Source organism: Salminus brasiliensis, chromosome 24, assembly GCF_030463535.1.
Source record: "Salminus brasiliensis chromosome 24, fSalBra1.hap2, whole genome shotgun sequence".
In the NCBI taxonomy this organism is placed as follows: domain Eukaryota; kingdom Metazoa; phylum Chordata; class Actinopteri; order Characiformes; family Bryconidae; genus Salminus; species Salminus brasiliensis.
The window spans coordinates 22,634,632-22,656,592 of NC_132901.1; the positions used below are offsets into that span (position 1 = coordinate 22,634,632).

Here is a 21,961-nt window from a genome sequence, read left to right on the forward strand (position 1 = left end):
GCCGAGCTTATGAGCTCACGAGTCTTCAGTTCACTCTCTAAACAAACTCTCTCGCCCAGAAAAGAGAAAGCTGAGCAGAACTGACTCAACCTGCATCATACAAGAGTTTCATCTGTAAAACCAGTGAGGAGAGCAGCTCAAACCCCTGAGCTTCACTCTCTGTAAACTCTACTACAGCTGAAAGATCTCAGGCCATTTGGACACATACGAGTATTTGCAGGAGGTGAAGATGGAGGAGGTTCTTCTGGTGGGTCTTCTTCCATCTGGAGCTAAACTAACAGAGCTCCAGCGTTTTTGTCCCCCTGTGAGGGGAAGAACGACAGCATGCAGCTCACAGCTCGATCGCCTGTTCTGCTCGGTGTTGAGGCGGCTTCATCAAAGCCGGTGACAGCGCCATCTAGCGCTCTGGAGGTGATAATGTGGGTCTGAAATGATTCGTAGAATTTTTATAATTGTAGCGAGTAACGATGCAGCTCATAAACAAACAACGTAACAGAGTAAAAGTATTAAACTCATCCAAAATATGCAGTGAAGTAGATACAGATACAGTATTTTAGTACTGTACTAAGTACAGTAGTGAAGTAATTCTACTTCCTTACTATACCGCTCAGGTAGAACATGTCAAACCTTGAGGTGGATGAGCTACAACTGCAGAAGACCACACTGTGTTCCAACTCCGCCAGCCAAGAACAGAAATCTGGGGCTGCAGTAGGCCCAGGCTCCCCAAAGCTGGGCAGTTTGGTGACTGGTCTGATGAATCTGGGTTTCTGCTGAGGCTCACAGATGGTAGGGTCAGAATTGGAGCCAGCATTACAAATCCATCACGCTAATCTGCCTTCTCTTCTTCTTCTAAACAGTGCGTCCATTTACTTTACAACAGTAGATGGATGATGGTAAGATGGTTATCTCCTGTTATTCAATAGAAGCACAATGGAAAATTTGGACGTTTGCTGCTGTACTGCAGCGTTAAGTGGACCGATCTGTCAAGACCTTCATTTTCCCAACTTTTATTCCCCAGCACTGGAACAAATGGATGTTGATTTCGATGTGATGGACAGACGGCAGCTGTATCTGATGTTGTTGTACAGCAGAATCCACACTAACACAAACTCAGTTCAGGTACACTAGCATGTGTTTACAGTGCTACTTTTGGGATAAAGTAGTAGCAAACACCATCGTAACACACAGGCAGGAACTCCACTGCTATTCTAGTAATGGTGTCCGCATGGAAAAGGTTGCATCTTGATGATGTACCACCCTGAAGGCCACCATTTACCTGCACTGATTTCTGGAATGTAATATTTTTTTTAAAAAGTGCTTCAAATGGAGACCTTTTAAAGGTCTTGATGTGAAGGTTCTTCATATTCACACATCTCTATTATCATACATGCTTGTTTTTAAAAACCAAAAGTGGTTCTTCAAGATCAGGGACATGCAACGAGGGCCTAAGTCCAGCACAGGTTGCTGATTTCCCTGCTCTAACAGACCTACTCAACCTGGCAATTATCCCCTTGAAAGTCCAAGGCTTATTACACACTAACCTGTGTTATTCAGTAACTACAGGGACTTCTGTACAAACTGCTGGGGCTGTTCTTCCAAGTTTAAGCAGGAAAAGCACAAAACTGTGCAGGAATCTGTCCCTCCAGGACCGGAACTGTCCATCCCTGTTCTAATCGAACGAATCACTCAATATCGATCAATATCTTAAGAGTGTAAAAGATGTAAATAACATGCAAGGATAGTAATTCTTTGGCCTTTAAATTAAATTAAATTCTCAGGCTTTTTTCAGACATAAAAGTCCCAAACATGTTGCAACTGACCTTATAAAACTCCGCCCACAAATCCTTTCTATTCATTTATGTGATTTTTGGCAGTAGCTAGAAAAGAACACATTTGTGGGCGGAGCTTGAATGAATGTCTCATTAGGTTTTTTGCTGCTTCACCTAGACCCTCTAAAGATGCATCCTGCAAGCACTGATTGATTCAAACCTCTCCACTGGACTCAGGACTGGTAACGATGGCAAATGGCTCTTATAACCAAATGGCTTTTTAGGATATGAGCCAGTTGGAACATCTCAAGTCTAATGATCCTATTGGCTGCCTTCAGCTTCCCAATCTATTTTAATTGCACTTGCGTTAGCCAGCCACCAAAGCAACAAAACATGAGCACTTTCAGTTACTCTGTACTTTTACTATGGATTCAGCTCGTAAAAAGATTTGCACAGATTTCGATTCAACTGTGACATTAAGCCAATTGGACATACGCTAAGAAACCTTGCGTGCACTGTGTCATTTTACAGGTAAGCCACTATTCAGCCAGACGTAAGCACACATTCAACGTCACTGCGCGCATTTAAAGATGTGGTTCCGATTGGTAAAACCCCAGATGAACACACGTCTAATAGATCTCGACCTCAGCTCAGATGTTCAGCTGATGAGTTTTATTGCTCAGTAAAAAAAACTTGGGTCGTTTTGCGTTAACCTCTTAATTCGCGTGGAGCCGCGGCAAGTGGTTTTCCGCTCTATGAATAGCCTGCTTCATTTCCCCCGGGGCTGCATGCTCAGGAGAGGCTGATAACAAATCCCCAAAGGTTGCTATATCCCCTGCCCAGCGTACAGCTCTGATCCTAAGTCAGTTTGTGGTCATGCTTCATTTTGATGGTCCTCAAATCCTGGTATTGGAGTGCTGCTCCCCAGTCCTGCACTTTTTAATGTTCTCCTGCAGTAAAACTCAGGAAGAGCTTATTAATAGGCTTGATTGGTTGGATTAGGGGCATTAGAGCAAGGAAATATTAAAATATTCATGATGGGGGGGCCCTCCAGAACCAAGGAGTCAGTGCACTGTAGCTGATCAAACTGCAGTCTAATGAAACTCACTGTTGATTATATTCAGTTTTAGGATTAAGGCTGGGGTCTTGGGTATTTTGTATTCTTGCTAAGTTTATTAGGCCATCATACCAAGCAGGGCCATTCCTGAACATCTCAGGGCTTTCATTCCAACACACCTCAACTGTTGGAAGACTAAAAAACCAACTGCACCAGAATTAAATGAAAGCATAAAAACCTGCAGCCACACATGCCAGAACATCCTTGGTCAACTGTGAGGGTCATTCCAAAAACTCTAGTTTCTTAAGTAGTCCATCCTGAGTCATGTTCTGGATCATCATCCTGTTGTCGGTCTTCCTCTTTTCAAATTCAGCCATGGTTTAACAGATGGATTGACATTTGCTTCCAGCATTTGCTTGTATGTTGCAGAATTCATCCTTCCCATCACCCATGCAAAATCCAGCCAGTGCCACTGGCTGCAACACAACCCTAAAGCATGATCGATCCACCGTCTTCTTCACAGTTGGCAAGATGTTCTGTTTTTTCAAAGCTCATCTGGCTCGTCTAGATGTTCCGTAGCAAACCTCGTGTTTGGGTTGAAGGAAAGGTTTATGCCTAAAGGGGTAATATAGCATCATTCTGAACACTAGCTCACACTGCATACAAATTGTCACGGTGCATCTAACAATAAAGGCAGCATAAAGCTTATTTTATACAGTGACTGAAAACACAGTGGCACACAAAGAAAATTGGCGTTTTGTAAAATTTTGACAGATGAAATTTATCATCTGCCAACTTTATTTTGGTATGAGAGGTTCAGTTCTGGTGTTTACGTATTTTCTAAGTACAGGAAGATGCATTAAAGCTGTTGTCCATATTATTATTATTATTATTATTATTATTATTATTATTATTATTATTGACTTATTCCCATCAAACACACTCACACTCAAAAAATATAGGTTCCAAAATTGATCTTCATTGGAATACAGAGCCCTAGGATAAATACTGAATGGAGATGGAACCTTTGCTTTATGTAGAGGTTATGTAAACGTTAAAATGTAGGTTTCAAAATTGGTCTTAGTTAAAACACAGAGTTCTAGGATAAATATTAAATGGGGACAGAACCTTTACCATGTGTAACGTGTTGATCTTTGGTCATTGTAGAGGTAGTGTTTTTTTTGAAGATGAAAGAACCCGAGCATATGGTAAAGGTTCAGAACTTCACGTCCTTTTAGAAACCTTCCTTTTTAGATGATTTTAGAGGTTTGATGAGGTTTATGATTAAACCACTTTAGCACTTAATGGTTTTCTACCCATTTATTTATTTATTTATTTATTTATTTATTGTTAAGAACTGCACATCCAAGCCAAGAACCTTTTTAGAACCTTTGTAGGGCTGTGGTGTGACGGGCCTAACAACACTGGAGTATACCTTTTTAATAGAGGTTTTGTTGAATATGAGCTGCTGAGAAGGTGAGCGTCTACATTTCATCCAGGATGTCACCCTGGTTTTGTTCTTTGTTATGGAAGCATAGGGTGAAGCTGAAAGATAAAGAGCAACACAGATCTGAGGTCGACTGTAAGAGCGCGGACTCATTTTGCTGCCAGCGGTATGGTGGCTTGACTCCTGCATGCTTTCTGATGGGCTTCGTGGGCAGCAGAGAGGAGTGTGTGAATCCGAGTTATCAGTACGTGAGGTTATGATTAGTGTCAGACTGCAATCAAGACCAACGCGGGCTGGTGGAAATTATGCCCATGTCGGGGGTCATTTGGTCATTCCGGCTTCTGTGTGGTGTGTGGTTGTTGGTTGTTTTTTTTTTTTTTTTTGTGTGTGTGTGTGTGTGTGTGTGTGTGTGTGTGTGTGTGTGTGTGTGTGTGTTTGCTCTTATTTATACCAATGGACATGCTTTTATCCTCTCTCTCCTGATATAATGGCCCAAACAAAGGTCCCTCATACTAATGCTGCAGTCACATGCTAGTAAGGAGATCCTACTTCCCACTTGTAAAATCAGAATTGCAAGCACTGTCAGAGCAACAACAACAGAAACATGTTGCCCAATTTAACCGGCTAATGCTAATAACTTGCACCACGCTAGCAGGGTAGTCAGTCTACTACAGATAGAGCGAATAATAACAGTGTTTAATATGAAGTTAAATGCACACAAAAAACATTAACAGCAGCTTTTTATTAATTATATATACATTTTTCATCCATTTTCTCCCCAATTTGGATTGCCAATTACCCAACCTGCACATACTCCACTCCTAACCCCCACCCCTGCCACCATCACATGCGATGCAATGCCACCAACACTACTGAGGGTGGACCAAGTCGCTCAGCATCACCGGACGACCAACACACCTGGAGGGAAGTGCTGCATACCCGGCTCCAACGCACCAGTCTGCAGAACAGCACCGCAGCGAAGTCATGTAGGCAGAGAGCACCATCTACCCAATCAGGAGAGAGCAAGGTAATCATAGTGACACCGCCTTTGTCCGCTGAACCACTCAGGGCCCTCACAGCTGCACTGTTAAAAATAAAGAACGCCGTACCATCCAATACTGATCCTGTCGTCTTCGTCTCCACCCTGTTAACAGGTTGAGGGTCATCTCGAGTCAGGATCCTGGGTAGCAAAATTTAATCTTATTAATTTCCTACTAGAAACTACGGCTAGAGGTGGTGTTCATGTGCAACGTCTAAGTCGGAAACTCTGGAATATGTGGCTAATTCGGATTTCCAGGCTGTTACCTTTGCAGAATTGATGTTTTTTGACGTATAAATGGTACGCTTGTGACGCTCAGCTGCGGCTTTACAAGCCAATTTACAACCCTGTTATTTTGCATATTTTAAAACCTACTGTTTTTTCTTTATTACGGTGGGATTTAAAAAAAAATAAAAAAATTAAAAAACATATCGGAGTACAGGAGGACCGCTGTGTGAGTGCTGTGCCTTTATTTCCCTCAAAAATGACATTAATAGTGAGAGACAGTTAAATCACTGAGAGAGAACAAGGCGGCCTCAGGCACTTCCTCCAAACTGAGTGAATTCCCATATAAACTGGCAGCAAACTGTTTGGATCATGGCCAGGTTACTCAGCATGCGGTAAGGCAGACCCACTCAGCCTGCCAAAACTATATTTATCTCACTCTGTGAACATTTTTATGTTTTATGACTGCATTATAATTCTAACAATGAGGCTAATTAAGAAAGCCTGTCCTGTGCCTTGCAGACAGTATGGAAGAGGCGCAGTAAAAGGAAAATTCAACATGTTTCATTTGCTGTTTCTGTTTAACATCTGTCAAAATGTGGAACACCAGCTCCTGAAGACCATCTAGGTCTGTCGGTCTATGCTTTTAAGCACGTTATAGGCAGCCGTGGGTAAAATCTATGTACTTTAATGTGTAGGAACATTCCCCTGTAAACAGGAATGGCCATCAGGGAGCTGCAGAGATGTTGCACAGCTGATGCACACCAACAATGCAGTCATGAGGGTTTAGGGATTAGTCTCGACTGAGCTGCGGTGGATTTAATACAAGCGAAGAAGCGAGTATGGCTGGAAAATATCACTGGCCAGACTCATAAAATGCCCCAACGCATGTACCATGACATTTAGAAGTAGTAGTGTTGAGGAAACCCATTTGCTCCTTTTTTTTTTTTTAAACCACGTTTGCATGATGTGTGGTGCTGCCTCTCTTCCCCTTGTTTTAATGGACAACAACACCATGAAATACCATGCATAGAAATACCAGTACATTTTATATCAAGAAGTTGCAATTGATTTAATTCTATTTAATATAATGTTCTCTAATATGTTTGGTCACACAGGCAAGTCCTCAACAAGTTCTGCTAGTGTAATCACCATCACGGTCACGCAAAAAACTTATTTCCAAAAAGTGTTGTTATTGTTCACTTTACCAAACAATGATCCATGCAGCAAACCTAATCAGTTGTTAACATAGTTTATTTTAGAATCTATATTTTATTAACCATTCCCTTAGTAATTCATAACTCAACACCATCTTGCAAAAGAAATACCATCTGAAAGTCTGTAAATGTTCTGTTAAGAACCTGACATATTATACATATACACAATTATTTTTAATGTTCTTTAACATTTTTGGTCACACAGGCAAGTTCTTAATTAATTCTGCATGTTTCATCTCCATTTTCATCATTAGTGACTTTTTTGATTTAATGTGGCAGCTATACATTGTGTCAAATTTCCTAATGAATGGACCAATATGAATGCTCCAAAATGACTGAATTCCATTGAGACTTTATTTATGAAATATTTTGCAGTGGCTTTGAATTCGGATCAGCCAATCAGAAAAAAAAAACACATGTAAACTGAAAGTTCCCTCAGTGCAGCCATGCAGTTTATGTGAAACACTGTGAAACCCTGTATATCTGGATGCTGATCCTTTCACTTTTTTTTTTTCATTTTGCCAACATAATTACATTTTGGTTAGTTCTACCAAACAGCAACCCGAAAACCCAGAAAACCATTACTGCAAATATTAATGAAACAGTAAATCTTTTATAAAGATAAAAAAATTTATTAACTTAGAAAATAAAAAGCTCAAAAGGCAACCTCATTTGTATTATATTTACTTTATTTCAGTGGCACGACATATATCCACAACTAGCCAGTTAAAATATCCAGTTTTTCAACTGAATAAAATTTGCCTCTTGACAATGCAATCAAATTCATTCACTATAGAGAACCACATACACAAAGCAATCTCGTTCTGTTCACCACAGAATTAGCAAAATACTGCACAGAAATGTCACACACATAATTTAGGCCTTTTTTAAAATGCAAAAGTCAGGAAATAAAATGATGAGTTATATACAGAATAACATTCCAAAGCATATTCAACATGAACATATTCAGCAGATTTCCAGAGCCAAATTACTACTGCCTTCCAGCTGTGTGAGTGGGAATCTGGTTTTATTGAACTAAAACAACAGATACTAAAATAATAAGCTTGCCTTCACACCTAGCAAAACTAGCACCTAGCAAAAAGACTATATTAGCATTATTACTGTGTAGGAATACCAGAGTCAGGCACGATAAAACAGATGGCCTGCCTAGTTTATTTATTTATATATTTTATTTATTTGCACAATTTTATTATTGTTAATGAAAGAGGCAACATTTAGTCACTGGACAACGAAACAGGCACTATTGAAACCTGGAGACCATGAAGATTAGTTCAGTTCTGCTCCACCATGAATATATTCAGGGTTTACACGATTTTCCCCATTACCTCAACTGTAGTTTGTTATATTTTGTTTTATTTTATTTTATTTTTTATTAGTTTTGGTTTAATCTTGGTTGATCAACTAAACTATATGGACAAAAGTATTGGGACACCTGCTCATTCTTTGCTTCTCCAGAAATCAAGGGTATTAAAAAGAGTTGATCCTGCTTTTGTTGCAGTAACTACTGTCTGTACCATCCAGGGAAGAAGGCTTTCTACTAGATTTTCTACTAGAGCACTGCTGTGAGAATTTGATTGCATTCAGCAACAAGAGCATTAGTGAATTCAGGATGTTGGATGATCACCACCCCACCTCATCATTCTCGACACCCAAACCCATCTTAAAAGTATTAAATGGAGCACCACCATCCATCACTCCACAGATCACAATTCCACTGCTCCACAGCTCAATGTTGGGGGGGTTGGGTTGTACCCCTCTAGCCCACACCAGGCATTAGGCATGATGCATGATGCCTTATCTGCTCCAGAGAGTCCTATTCTATTGGCAGTACTTCTCTACAGGATCTACACAAGCTGTGTGTATTTGCACACCTGCGTCCGCAATGGGTGCAAAAAAACATTTGGACCTATAGTGTAAACTTGGGGTAAAGGGAGCATTGTGTGAAAACCACCTCTTTAAACTATCCCTATCCAGAAGCACATCAGTGGCACAAGTCTACACGAGGCATGACTCCTCTTTGCTGTGAGAATCATGGCCAGAAGGCAGACTGTGTGCGATGCCATGCTGATCCATGGCTGAGGACTGGATTACAACTTGGCCAAAGAGCCCCTAGGCTAGCACGAATGCAGGGACATGCGGCCAAATGCCAGGACGCGGGCTCTTAACTTGACCCATTGAAGGCCACCACGACAAAAGGCATTCGTTCCAATTCGGCTGAACGCCACTTCATTCCACTAATGAGCTGACCCCTCTGACCTCGGCAAAACTAGCAAAAGCAGGTGGCCGAAACAGACGCCTCCAGCCTTTAACGAGTGAACTTAGAAGCCTGGCTAGCAGGTCGTCAGGGAGCACGCCAGCATAACGTCGCCGCCGATTAGGATGCTTGGATTGGCTCATCTCCAACACAATCAGAGACTAAGTGCAACGTTAAGAAGAAAAAAAAAGCCTGAATACATGAATATATTACTGACTTTTACTGACACAATTACAGGGCAAATGCTGCCCTTTTTGAAAGACATGCAGTACAGCTGCTAACAGAACCAAGACACAGTCGCTTGCGTGTCTCCAGACAGTGAAATTGCAAAGCACACATTGAATCACACTGAAGACTGGTGTCTTTCTGTCTCGTCTCCATTCGTTGTGTTTGTAGCGTAGAATTGTTTCAAACATATTAGCATATATATATATATATATATATATATATATATATATATATATATATATATATATATATATTCCATTGTACTATTAGTATACTAACTTGGTACCCTTAGTTTGGACCTAATCACCACATTTGCATATTTGTATATTTTGTATTTATTGTCTTTGTACTTGTTGTTTATGGCTGTCTCATGTTTTGTATATTACCCTTGCACTATGGTACCATGTCCTACCATAACATCACTACCTGCCACTGAGTTACAACACCATGTGGCACCTTGGGCAAGACTCCTAACACTGCACTGACCCACCTCTGTAATACGAGTAACCTTGTAAGTCACTCTGGATAAAAGCGTCAGCTAAATGCCATAAATGTAAATATCCTACCTATTCTGCACTGCAGATGTAGCCTAACAGTGTTTGGTTGTAATGTACAACCCTGCATTCGTATAATCACAGTAAAGCTGAATCAAATTTAATTGAATAAAAGGGCAAAAAATTCTGTATTTTTAGGAAAAAAAAAAAACAGAAAAACAACCTAAACCTCAACTATAATGAAATCCACTGTGCTGCATATCAAAATCAGTATTCTGCTCACATTTATGAATTCTAGGTCAACAATATTTGCAAATTAAGCTGTAAAATTTAATCCAGTAAAATTCCAGCCTGTGCTGAAAAAACAGCATTTAAAAATATGCTGCAAACTTTTGACAGGAAGTATAAATTGACAAAGTAAATAAATAAATAAACACAAAACATCTCCTAAACTGTCATAAAACAGTATTAGAGTGAATTTTAAAATTAGTCATGTATTTAAAATGTGTTATTCGCGGATTTCAGCAACTGCCCATTGACTTCTATTTGAGATTTTTTAGGATGTAAGCAGTTTCCTGTTATTTTCTAAACATTAGAAAACGTGACAAAATGACTGTCCATGTTAATTGACCACTACAAATGTTTCAAACAGAGACTAGGCAAAAAAGATACCAGACTACTCCTTTAAATCTACAATTACCATTTATGTCACCACATTTACACACAACGTCTCCTGGAGCTCCTAAACAGCGTTGGATATAGAAGAATCCACAAGAACATGAGCACTTTAACAGACGGCACACGAGTGACACACATCACACACATGCCTCCAACACTGCGTACAATCATGGAGAGTACTTTCGAAAGGTTTGAACATTCAGTAGGTAGGCGGCACTGCCTTATTTACAGCACGAGAAGCAGCCAAAGTTCAGTCCAAGACTGCCAACAAAGGGAGCTTCGTCTCCAAGAATCGGCGAAAGGATCGAGGCTAAGCGCTAAATCAAACGCAACCCATTACAGTCACAACAAAAGCAGTCCAGCGCTCTTGGAAAATACATTCATTCAAATGCTTTCAGAGGAACGAAGAGCAGGAGTAGGATGGAGTCGGATAGAGGTTTCAAGCAATGGTGACCTCCGATAGAAAGACATTCAGTGAACAGAGTGAGTAATTAATAGCTATTGTAAGCTGCTGATCTGCGACATGCAAAAGAACACATTTGGAAAGAGAAGCTTCCGAGGTCTTCAGAGTTCATGTTTGAAGAGCGTGAAGGCTTTAAAGGGTTGAACTGCCTGTATAGATGCACTCATGCTCCATCATGTATGGTAGCTCTGACAGAGCCAGAGGCAGTGAAAATAACAAAGAGCCCTATATACACTGGTTCTGTGAACATTTACTGTACGTTTACTGTGGTTGGTGTGGCCCAACAGATAACACCACTATCTGCCAGTGAGCTACTACACCATGTGGGAGATGGAGGGTTCGATTCCCAGTCTGGGTGACCATATGCTGCGCTACACCAATAAGAGTCCTTGGGCAAGACTCCTAACACTGCACTGGCCCACATCTGTAATACGAATAACCTTGTAAGTCGCTCTGGATAAGAGCATCAGCTAAACGCCATTAATGTAAATGTTTACTGTTAAGCCTGTTTTCAATGGAAATATGTACACAGATATTTACTTATAATGTAATATAAGCCTTCAGCTGACATTTGGCATATCGTCGCTGTGACCCTTGAACCTTGAATCTCCAAAATGGCAACTTTACAGCAGAAGGAAAAATCTGTAACTTTCAATGGACGTCAATGGAAAAAGATTTTGGAGCATTTCTATTGGTCCATTCATCAGGAAATGTGGACACACTGTAAAGAACAGCTTCTGGATTCACAATATGTCAAAAAGTGAAAAATGAAGGAATGAAGATACAAGGTTTTTGCGTGACAGCAACGGTATGCATATGTACATACAGTATGTGTATATTGTGTATATTCAGTACTGAGCCAACGAGGCATTAATATTCAGTCAAAACAGCACTTAAATATACAAGTTATTACATTTTCAACATCAGAAAAGGAGCAAAACACACATTTAGCAGAGCGTTAAACAGAAGCCACAATAATGGTGTCTCCAATTTAGTATAATGACAAAGGTATTATTATTCAAGTGAAATATTATTAATTTAATTTTCCTCCCAAATTTAGCTGAGCCGATTAACCCACCCACTCACTAGGACCCCATCCCTATCACTCACAATGCTCCAACACAAGGGGGGTGACGAGCAAATGACAAGCAAATGCCGCCAATGGCGCATCACTAGGCAACCAACACGCCACCTAGATTCTCAGCTCTGATACGTCAGCTAACAGACACCTGTGCCAGCCGGCATTACACGGCATTAAGTGAAGGGAAGTGAGGGGCGGGAGCACTATCTACCCGCCCAGAGAAAGCATGGCCAGTTGTGCTCCCTCAGGCTCCGGCTGCTGATGGCGAGCCACAATAATTAAGGGTGTTTTCACACTAGAGCCTTGTTCTAGACCAGGTGCGCTTGCTCTGAGAGTTCGGTACATCTGGTCAAGTGTGAAAAGCTTTTTTCGAGCCCGGTAGCGGCCCAGGGAACCGATCCCTGGTCCTCTGGAAATCTGTGGTCTTGGGATCGCTTTTAGTCAGCTGATTCGTTATGTTTTTCATGTAACTACAGAAAAGTGTTTATATCCAAGGAGAATAATGAAAATCCATAAACGGATGACCCTAGGTCCTTCCATTTAGCAGAAATGCACACAGAACAGTGATGTATGTAATTGCACAACCACGGTTCGAATGGAATCCTCCTGTGTAAATAGCAAACCAGCGATAGTGAGCCCCTCCCCCAAACGAGCCCTGAATTGTATATATTGTATATTCAGGACAAGTGTGAAAACGCTCTAAATCTAATATCAGAGGTTTGAGCGTTTAGTCCTCCACCTTTATCTTCATCCCAGCCTCCGTTCTCCGCTCAGGTCTTCTGCACCTCCAAAGTTCAGTTTTAGAAGCTGAAGCAGTTTCTGCTTCTTACCATCCCAAACAAGTCATCCCAAACACATTCAACGATGTTGAGGTGTGGACACTGGTTGCGATCAGTCCATTGCTCTGAGAACATCAGCAGCTTTGGCAGCTTTATTTGATCAAATGTTCTTCTCTCCTAAGAGCTTTTTAAGAGGGTCGGCTCCACGTCCTTTTAGAGCCACAGGGTTGAGTCGTCTTCTCTCAGTTATACAGAATGCAACTTATATTTGATGGCTGTTTTGGAGGTTGGAGGATGGAGGGTGGTCTCTTACTTATGCACAGCTCAGTACTTGCAGATGCGTGCATTAGCATATATACGGTACATGGGTGTGCATGTCTATGAAGCTTTCTGTGTGTGTGTGTGTGTGTGTGTGTGTGTGTGTGTGTGTGTGTGTGTGTGTATACATGTACAGTACGTCTGTGTACATATGAGGTGTATATGCATATTGTAGGGCATATGTATCTGTGAATGTGTGTGTGTGTGTTCTCTGCAGTAGCCACAGATGGAGGTCTCTCACCTGGAAAAAATCCATTACACTTGAATTTGGCCTGTAGTTGGATGACAGCACTCTAAGGCTTCCAGACATGTTTTTTTTATCTCTCAGACTGGACTGGATAAGTACTCAGAGTCCAAGGCTTAGTTCAGTCACAGCCGTGATCATCGCAGCCTTAACTAATCAATATCTGCCTACAGTGCTGCAGTATTCCAGCAAAATGACGCAATTAAATAGTAATAATGGAAGTGAATAATAAACACAGGTTTGTGTGACATTAACCCTTAGAAGAAAAGCGTGTCGTAATCTTACAATCATCCATATTCAAAACCTGCTCCACTGTAAAGTGAAGGTCCGTATACATGTCATTAAGTATGTAGTTGGTTGTTTCTGTAAATACTGGCATTTTTGGCCGTCCAAAGTTTAAAACTACAGCACGTTTCTTAACCATTACATTGTGTACGCAGTGAGCGTGAATGGCAAACTGCCTGCATGGCCTGTTACTTTTAACCTGGGTAGAAAATGGTTAAATCTATTAGAATTTAACATGAATTTCTAACATATGAGATAGAAGCTGTACAGTAAGAACAGTAAAGGAAAAACTACTAAATACTAAATATGAAATTTATCACAGTATTCTGCAAATTTACTGAGATTTAGATTAGATTTAAAGTAGATTTCTTTGTTTAGAAAAATATAAAAAAAGTCTGTTAAAACCTTTAATAGAAGGTAATGGAGAAATATTTTATCCCAAGTCATTCTGGAGCATTTCTAGAGATCCTTTCACAATTATGTAAATTATGTGAAGAACAACTGACAGATTTAAATGACTCCAAAATGTAAAAATGGCAAAAATGGAGATGCATGGTTTTATAATAAAACTTTCTTTTTTGCAACAGTATTTACGTAAACTTACTGACTTAACATGCAATGCTGTTTTAACTTTTTTTTTTAACTTTTAATGTATGAATAATTTTTTATTTGTAAAAACATTTTTTGCATTTTGACCCAAACTATACTTAATCAAAGAAATCAGCTCATTACGTTAAGCAACAATTTCATTCGTTTGGTCTGGTCATTAATAAAGTGTTCCACATGCCTCTATCTGTATATATGTAGAAATTCACTGCCAGGGCTGAAAGTGCCTGTAGTTGCAGAAACAGCCAATTATACAATTACATGCCAGCTGTACATTACAATCACAGACGTACTACCGACTTCTAAGGGTTAAGCCACAGTTTACAAAAAAAAAAGTCCTCTACAATGACTTCAAAGACCGAAGCCTTGCGGAAAAGGAGAAAAACGCTAGCTGTCTCCGCACTGTCGCGGCTCATCATTTCATGCAGTTTTTTCTACTGAAACGTGAACGTAACTTGACAGTTCAAATAGTCGGGCTGCCTCCTGCGAGCTATGGCTAAATAGGGCGATCTCACGTAAGCGCACATGGGGGAAAAAAAGGTTTCCTGGAGCAACCTTTCATCTTCGTTTGACGACAGTTCAAGTTCAATTCTGAAGGAAGCCTGTGCAGCTACACAGCAGCGGTAGCAACAGGCAGCACAGTTGAAAGCTCTGGCCTACCCTTCCTGAACCCCCTGCTTTCCCCATATACACAAGCCCGGAGTGCCTGCAGGGGCTAGATAATACGCCTGTGTTCAGAGTAATTCTGAAGTCCTGGAGTAATTATTATATGCTTATCAGCCGAGAAGCTAGCAGCAATTGGGGTTGTTATAGAAAGTCCTATTATACCCTTTTAAGCTGGTGTGAGGGTAGGATGGGCTGTGTTGGTGCTGATTCTGTAAGTCTGTTTGTTAACAGGAATTATATAGATTCTGCAAAAATCTCCAGCGGCTAAATCAATCCATGGTTTGGAGTGGTTTCTAGCTACAGTGTGAGATGCTAGCTTGTTATTTGGACTTAAATAACAAGCTTGAAGTTGGTCCCTCAGTATAAAAGCTCTAATGAAGCTCTACTGAAGGTTTCTTCATTAGGAATTTCAGCAATTATCAATACCGAAATTGCGTGTCATGTAAGAAACGTCTGGAAAAACATCCACTAGGGTCACAGATTCATGCTAATCTTAAGCTAATGTTTACTGACAGTGTTTCAGTGTTGTTTCTCCTCCTCCTCCTTCCTCCTCCTCTTCTTCTTCTCATTTGAGTTTAGCATTAGGTTTCCTTTGAGGCCCTTTTATACAGGGTTACAGTTCTGAGTAGCCATAGCAAAGCTAATGAGGTGCCCCCAAGCAAGCAAGCAAGCAAGCCATTCAACAATTACAGTTCAGACAGTGTTCTTCCCCCAGTCTTTCGCAGCCTTTCAAACATGATATGATGATGAAAACTGGCTGCATAAAGCGATAATGTGATAGGGCGTACTCATAGCGTGGTCATAGCTAAACCCATGACAATGGATAGGCTACACCTCATCGCTCAGTCTTCATGTAAGATGCACGATGAAATGGAAATGAGGCAAGATGTCCCTTCCGTGTCCACCCCGAGTACTGCAGCATTGGCGGGCTACCTTCTCCACGAACGTTCTGCAGTGCAGCGGAAAAAAAAAGTCTTCAGCAGAACTCCTCCTGAGGGTCGCTAGGCGTGTAGGTGATCGCCCTGCTCTTGGTGGAATGAGAGCAGCCGTTGTGTTGGTGGCCGAGGAGGCTTTTCCGGGTCGGGTTGGTAGAAGGCTCCGTAGAGTCACACACAGCCACCACGGTCGTCTCCATGCGGGACAGCGTGTACATGCTGCTCTGCCGGGCCACCTGCAGACGCGTAGCCCTCAGCTCCAGCTCGTCGTAGCTGGACATGCGCACAAAGGGGCACCAGCGGAATGCCCTCTTGAAGCCAGCCCGAAACCTTTGGTAAAAAAGAAGAACCGAAAAACACAGGGATATGAGGGTTGAGCGTCCAGCTCTGACCATTTCTGTCCACTTTTAAAAGCTAATTTACACAGAAATGTGTCAAACGAGTTGATGTTTATGCTTGAAAAAAACAAAAGTAGCCTATTAAAGATTGAATTCAAAGAGCTGTGCACCTGAACAAGCCGAAAAAGAGCCCAAATCCAGATGTTTCCTAGCTTTTCAATTTTCTATCTAGTAAAATTTGCATGAACACCCTGCTGAAAACATAGCTAGCTGGTTTCAGATGGTCAAGGTGATTGAAAACTGGTCTCCCAGGTGAAAACAAACACTATACTGGTAAGCTAGCTGGTTAATCAGCTCCTGACCAGCATAGTATAGATAGCTTTAGATTTTGGAGATGCTGGTTATGCTGGTCGACCAGCCAAGCCATTTTTTCCCCAGTCTCCCAATGGACAGGCTTGATCATGCTTGTAGGGTAACTAAAACATATATCCTATGTAGTTCCCGAGCTAAACTGGTCAACCAGCTTGACCAGCTTGAGTTTTTTTTTTTTTATTATTCCTTTGCCACTCCGAATTTCCCATTTTCACTACTTTTACGTTTAAAATCCTGATGAAACTGGATTTCTCACAGCCACTTCTTTCAGTCTCCCAATGAACAAGCTTGCAAACAGCCACAGTCATACAGCTAGACTATGAAAAATAAGGTGCATCACTAAAATGGACCCTGTAATGCTAATCCAGGAGACTGTCACTTTTAAAAAGTGTTTATAGTAGGAACTGAACCATGCATGTTTGCATATTTGTCTTATTTACATACCCAAAAGCCATTGATGAGCTCTGTAATGGTTTAAAAGCCACTGCTTTAGTGTCAATTAGCCAGTCTTGGTGTTTTTCGTGAGCTTAATTGCGCTGCCTAAGTCACTGATTTTCAAGTCAGTAGGTTTGGTGACTGCTGTTCTTGAGTGGGTAATTCTTTTAGGTTGGCCTTCAGGCAAGTGTGCCTCCATTGGCAGTCTATTGCTAATCCATTAACATAGCATATATATATATATATTAGCAATAGCATATACATAAATATAAAGGCATCTGTCTACAATTCCCATATCTGTCTATGTCTACACTCTTAAAAATAAAGGTGCTACGCATGGGTTCCGTCCATGCTGCCATAGAAGAACCATGTATGATTCTATAGTGAACCATTTTTGAAGAACAGCTGTGGATATGAAGAACCTTTCAATTGGTAGCGAACTTTTACAATGACCCTGCACGCATACACACTATGTCCAAATGTTTGTGGACACGCCTTCTAATGAATGCATTTGGCTACTTTAAGTTGCACCCATTGCTGACACAGATGTGCAAATGCATGCACACACACACACACACACAGCTTGTCTAGTCCATGTAGAGAAGCAGATAAAGAGGAAATAAACATGAACCTATTAGCACCATGCCTTAAGCCAGGCATGGGTTAGAGGGGTATACAGCCCCCCAGTATTGAGCTGTGGAGGAAATGGATTGGATGGTGCTCCATCCAATACTTTTAGGATGGGTTGGGGAGTTGGAGATCAGGTTGGGTGGTGATTATCCAACATCCTGTCTTCACTAACGCTCTTGTCGCTGAGTGCAATTCAGTTCTCACATGAATGTTCCTTCACCATCTAGTAGAAAGCTTTCTATCCTGGGCAGTAGAGACAGTTACCCCAACACTTTGTTTCAGAAGAAACAATGAATAAGCAGGACTGTAACGTCCATATAGAGTTTCTTTTACATACATGATTCTTTTATGGCATTGCTCAAATAAACTTGATTGAGTGTATTTGCTAGGCTACAGCCACTAAATTCTACTGGCAGATGATTTTGTTTTACTTACTGTTTCGATCATTAGATAAACCATCACAATTATTTGCTAATAGAAAAAAAGCTGTGAGTGTGAGAACAACCTTTAAAATGTATGTTTAAAACACCTACATTAACATCTTTTGAACCTTTTTTAAAGGGTTTTTCACAAACATATTTAATGGTTCCTCTTTGGGATTGCTCAAAACAAACTTTGCTTATGATTAAGCTTGTTTTAATCATTCTGGAAACCACCAGGATTAAAGAGCAGCTTTTCTCAAAATAGTATTACCTCAGACATCTAATATGCTGAAAAATATCATACGATGAAGGCTGCCATAAGTCATTTTCTTGTTAATTATCATCAGACAAAGTTACAGAGCTTTCCAACTTTCACATAGATACTCAAAGACATATCTCCAGGTCATTTACTTCAGTGCATTAAAGTCTATTTCAGCCTCTCCTTGAATAAGCCCTTGGAAGCTCATATTGAGCCATCAAATACACTTCACCGAGACAACCTTTTAACCGGTAGAGTAGAGTACTCCAGGTTGCCATGACAAAAGCCCTTGGAGTTAAAGATCTTTTGTGTTTCGGGCCTGTGGGATAAGTATTTTCAGGCTTGGAGGTGGAAAGAGAGGGTTTTCGATTGCTTTGAAATACTCCAGATTGAGTTTTTAACTATACATATTTAGAGATTATATATAGAGGTTGAGGACAAGAAGAAGTGCGTATGAGCTTTACCTGCTGTTGAGGCAACAGTAGATGATGGGGTTGTACATGGTGGAGCTCATGGCAAGCCACATGATGGAGAGGTAGACCTGCTGGATGGACTTCCTCCTCACCAGCTGCTTATTCAGGCCTGTGATCAGGAAGTACACGTGGTACGGCAACCAGCAGATGGCAAAGGTCACAACCACGATGATCATCATCTTCACCACCTGGATGAACAGAGGGAGCAGGAGAGTGAAGCATTATCATTTTGTAGGAGGACGTGACATTTTGTCGCAACAAGGGAGAACATTCAGAGGAAATGAGGCAAAGAATGTGACCCAAAGAGCAAAGCTCAGTCTACAGGAATCTGACCTTCCGGAGAACCTTGAGGCTTTATTTTAATGATTTTTACATAACCTAAAGCTCCAAACAACTGCATCACTTTCTACAAGGCCACTGGAGCCTATAGAGCAGAATGCTTAAGAAATCATCAGTGAGCACTTTAAATTATGGGGCCGGAGGACAATTGCTGTATGTAATATGTCCAATAAGACAGGTTTGCTGAATCCTCTCAAATATGCAAATACAGTGGTCATTCTCTGAGAACTGCTTGCTATATTTATTATTTTAGGCCTATAAACATTTAAATATGCTCATGGCTGATTTGAGGTCATTTATGAAGAGGTAGAAAACTTGAGAGGAACCAAGATTCAAAAGGGGAACACATTCTTCTCTGGTCGACACTGGATATCACAACATATAACAGAACAAGAAGAACAACTGGGTCTAGAGTGGGGTGAACAACAATGCGAAGATCCAGATCAGGACAACATTGCAGTGGGCAACAGGCAACTGGGTCAGGCAGTACCGGGACAGAGCGGTCGGAATCTCAATACATGTGACAGAGATGGAAAGAAACAAGGGGTTAGGAGGAATTAGTGAGTTTACACAGAGGGAGAGAGAGGGAGAGCTTGGATCAGGGGGTAGGCAGGCAGCAGCACCCAACCACCAATGCACTCACACCATAATACATAATTGTTAACTGCTAGATATATGCTGAACTACAGTGATACCTAAATGTATGATGGTGATTGGATATTCTTACAGGATTAGTTTTCCATGGGGAAAAGGTGGGTAATGTAATTATTACCAGAGTTTCTCAGAGATTTTGGTCCCTTCTCAATGCGCCATGTCAGTCATTTTTACATTGCACGCTCCAGTGTCGGTACAGATTTTGCTGCCTTTTATCTTCTGTAAAACGTGCCGTAAAAAGGTTATATTACTCCCATAAGAATTGACTTGTGGGTAAATATTCTGTCATATTATTCAGTTTTGTTGTGCATGGCACAGATACCTCAGTCAGATCCAGAAGACCAACCAATTCAGAGATGCAACGCTGTCCTTGCATAGCATGGCCAATAGCCTATATACGTGATATGGACATGTAGCTCCTAATTTTCAAACTTAAAATTATTATTACCACAAATGGGTTATAAAATGTGTACGTGGTTATTGTCACTTTTTTTTTGAGGTTATGGCAGTACATAAATTAAGTACCCCTCCCACCTCAGTCCTGACTTTTTTTTTATCCTGTGTGAATTAAGTAGGAACATTTACATTACTCCACCTTCCCAAGTAAAACCAATCCCATCCAAACAGGGCTTAAGAAACATTGTATAATTGCTAATACCTCCAATAATGCCACTCCAATCGCATCTCCGGAAAGTCTACTTTACATGCCTGTAAGCCATCAACAACCAGAAGCCATTAACAGTCAAATTTAAAATTGACTGTTAACAAGCCTGCCAAAAAGAATCAACATAACTTACATAAGGGAAAACACTGTGTGCTGCCAGCAAACAAACCAAAATCCTCCCATTGCAGACAATGCAAATTTCCGAGCGCTCAGTCCATGGCAGAGTGCTGTTTTCATCAGAAGCAGTTTCTGTTTTTAACATGCCATGCTAATGTACCATCTCAACCAATCCGCTACAATGAAGCAGCTGTCTTTCATCAAAACACAGTTAACCCAGCCAAAAATGGGTGAGTAGACACTAATCAATGAGGTGGAGAACAGAGAACTCTGTGACCCTCAGAGTTTAAATGCTCAGCTCTGTTCTTCTTTACGGATGCAAGTGAACTTTCTTGTTAATCTTCAATCTTTCTTGTGTTTTCAGTCTGAAAATCTAACAGCTATCAAGACCAGGACTGCGGTAAAACTGCAATTACAGTATGACTAAATGTGTCCTCCGCATTTTACCCATCTGTGGTAGTGAACACATACACACCTAGCCCGAAGAGCAGAGAGAGTGAAGGGCCTTTCTCTAGGGCCCAACAGTGGCAGCTTGCCGAGCCCGGGTATCGAACCTACAACCCTGTCGTCAATAGCTCAGAGCTGTGCCACCACTGCCACATAGTACAGAACATTACAGATAATATCTAATACTTAATATTAAGTAGGTCCCCCTTGTCCTGCCCAAAACAGATCTGACCATTTTTAGGCATGGACTCCACCAGACCTCTGAAGGTGCAGACCTCTAACGGTAGCAGCATATCCTTAAAAAGTCCTGCAAGTTGTGAGGTGTGGCCTCCATGGTTCGCATCAATGAGCCTTGAGCCCTCATGGCCCTGTCCTTGTCTTTCCTTGGAGCACCTTTGGTAGGTACTGACCACTGAGTAGTGGGAACACCCCACAAGACCTGCCTGATGTTTTGGAGATGTTCTGACCCTCCAGTCGTCTAGCAGTCACAGTTTGGTTCTTGTCAAAATGGCTCAGATTCAGCCTGTTTTTAACACTTCACCTTCAAGAGCTGTTTGTTTGCTGCCTAATATCTCCACCCTTTGACCGATGTAGCCTCTGTAGATCAGCCATGTCACTCCACTGCTGCGTTCTCTTCACTGGCTTCCTGCAGCTGCTGTCTGCATCAGATTCAAAACCCTGACGCTGGCCTACAAAGCCAAGAACGGACCAGCCCCTCTGTACTTGATGGCAATGGTCAAAAGCTTATCCGCACCAAGAGCCCTTCCAGCTTCAAGTACAGCTCGGATCGGCTCGACCCGCCATCCCTTTGCCACTTTTGTAAGTCGCTCTGGATAAGCGCGTCTGCTAAATGCCGTAAATGTAAATGAAGATAAGCAATGTTAATGGTGTGGTGATCAGAATATATACAGTATATATCATTTTTATGTGCACTGAAACATTAAATAAACCATTAAAAAGAAAAAAAAGAAAAATCTAGTGTCAATTTTATTCTAGTTTTATGTG

The 21,961-nt window shown here is 41.1% G+C and overlaps 1 protein-coding gene across 1 annotated transcript in view; it reads right to left on the reverse strand.

The window, feature by feature from the left end:
- Positions 1–7,425: 7,425 nt before the first annotated feature.
- The window catches only part of tacr3a (tachykinin receptor 3a), a 54,685-nt gene continuing 40,149 nt past the window's right edge, over positions 7,426–21,961 (reverse strand). The window contains exons 4-5 of the mRNA XM_072669880.1: positions 18,727–18,923; positions 7,426–16,136 (exon numbers count right to left, since the gene is read on the reverse strand). Coding sequence (XP_072525981.1) covers positions 15,848–16,136; positions 18,727–18,923 — 486 coding nt within the window. The 3' untranslated portion in view covers positions 7,426–15,847. The remainder of the gene's footprint in view (positions 16,137–18,726; positions 18,924–21,961) is intronic.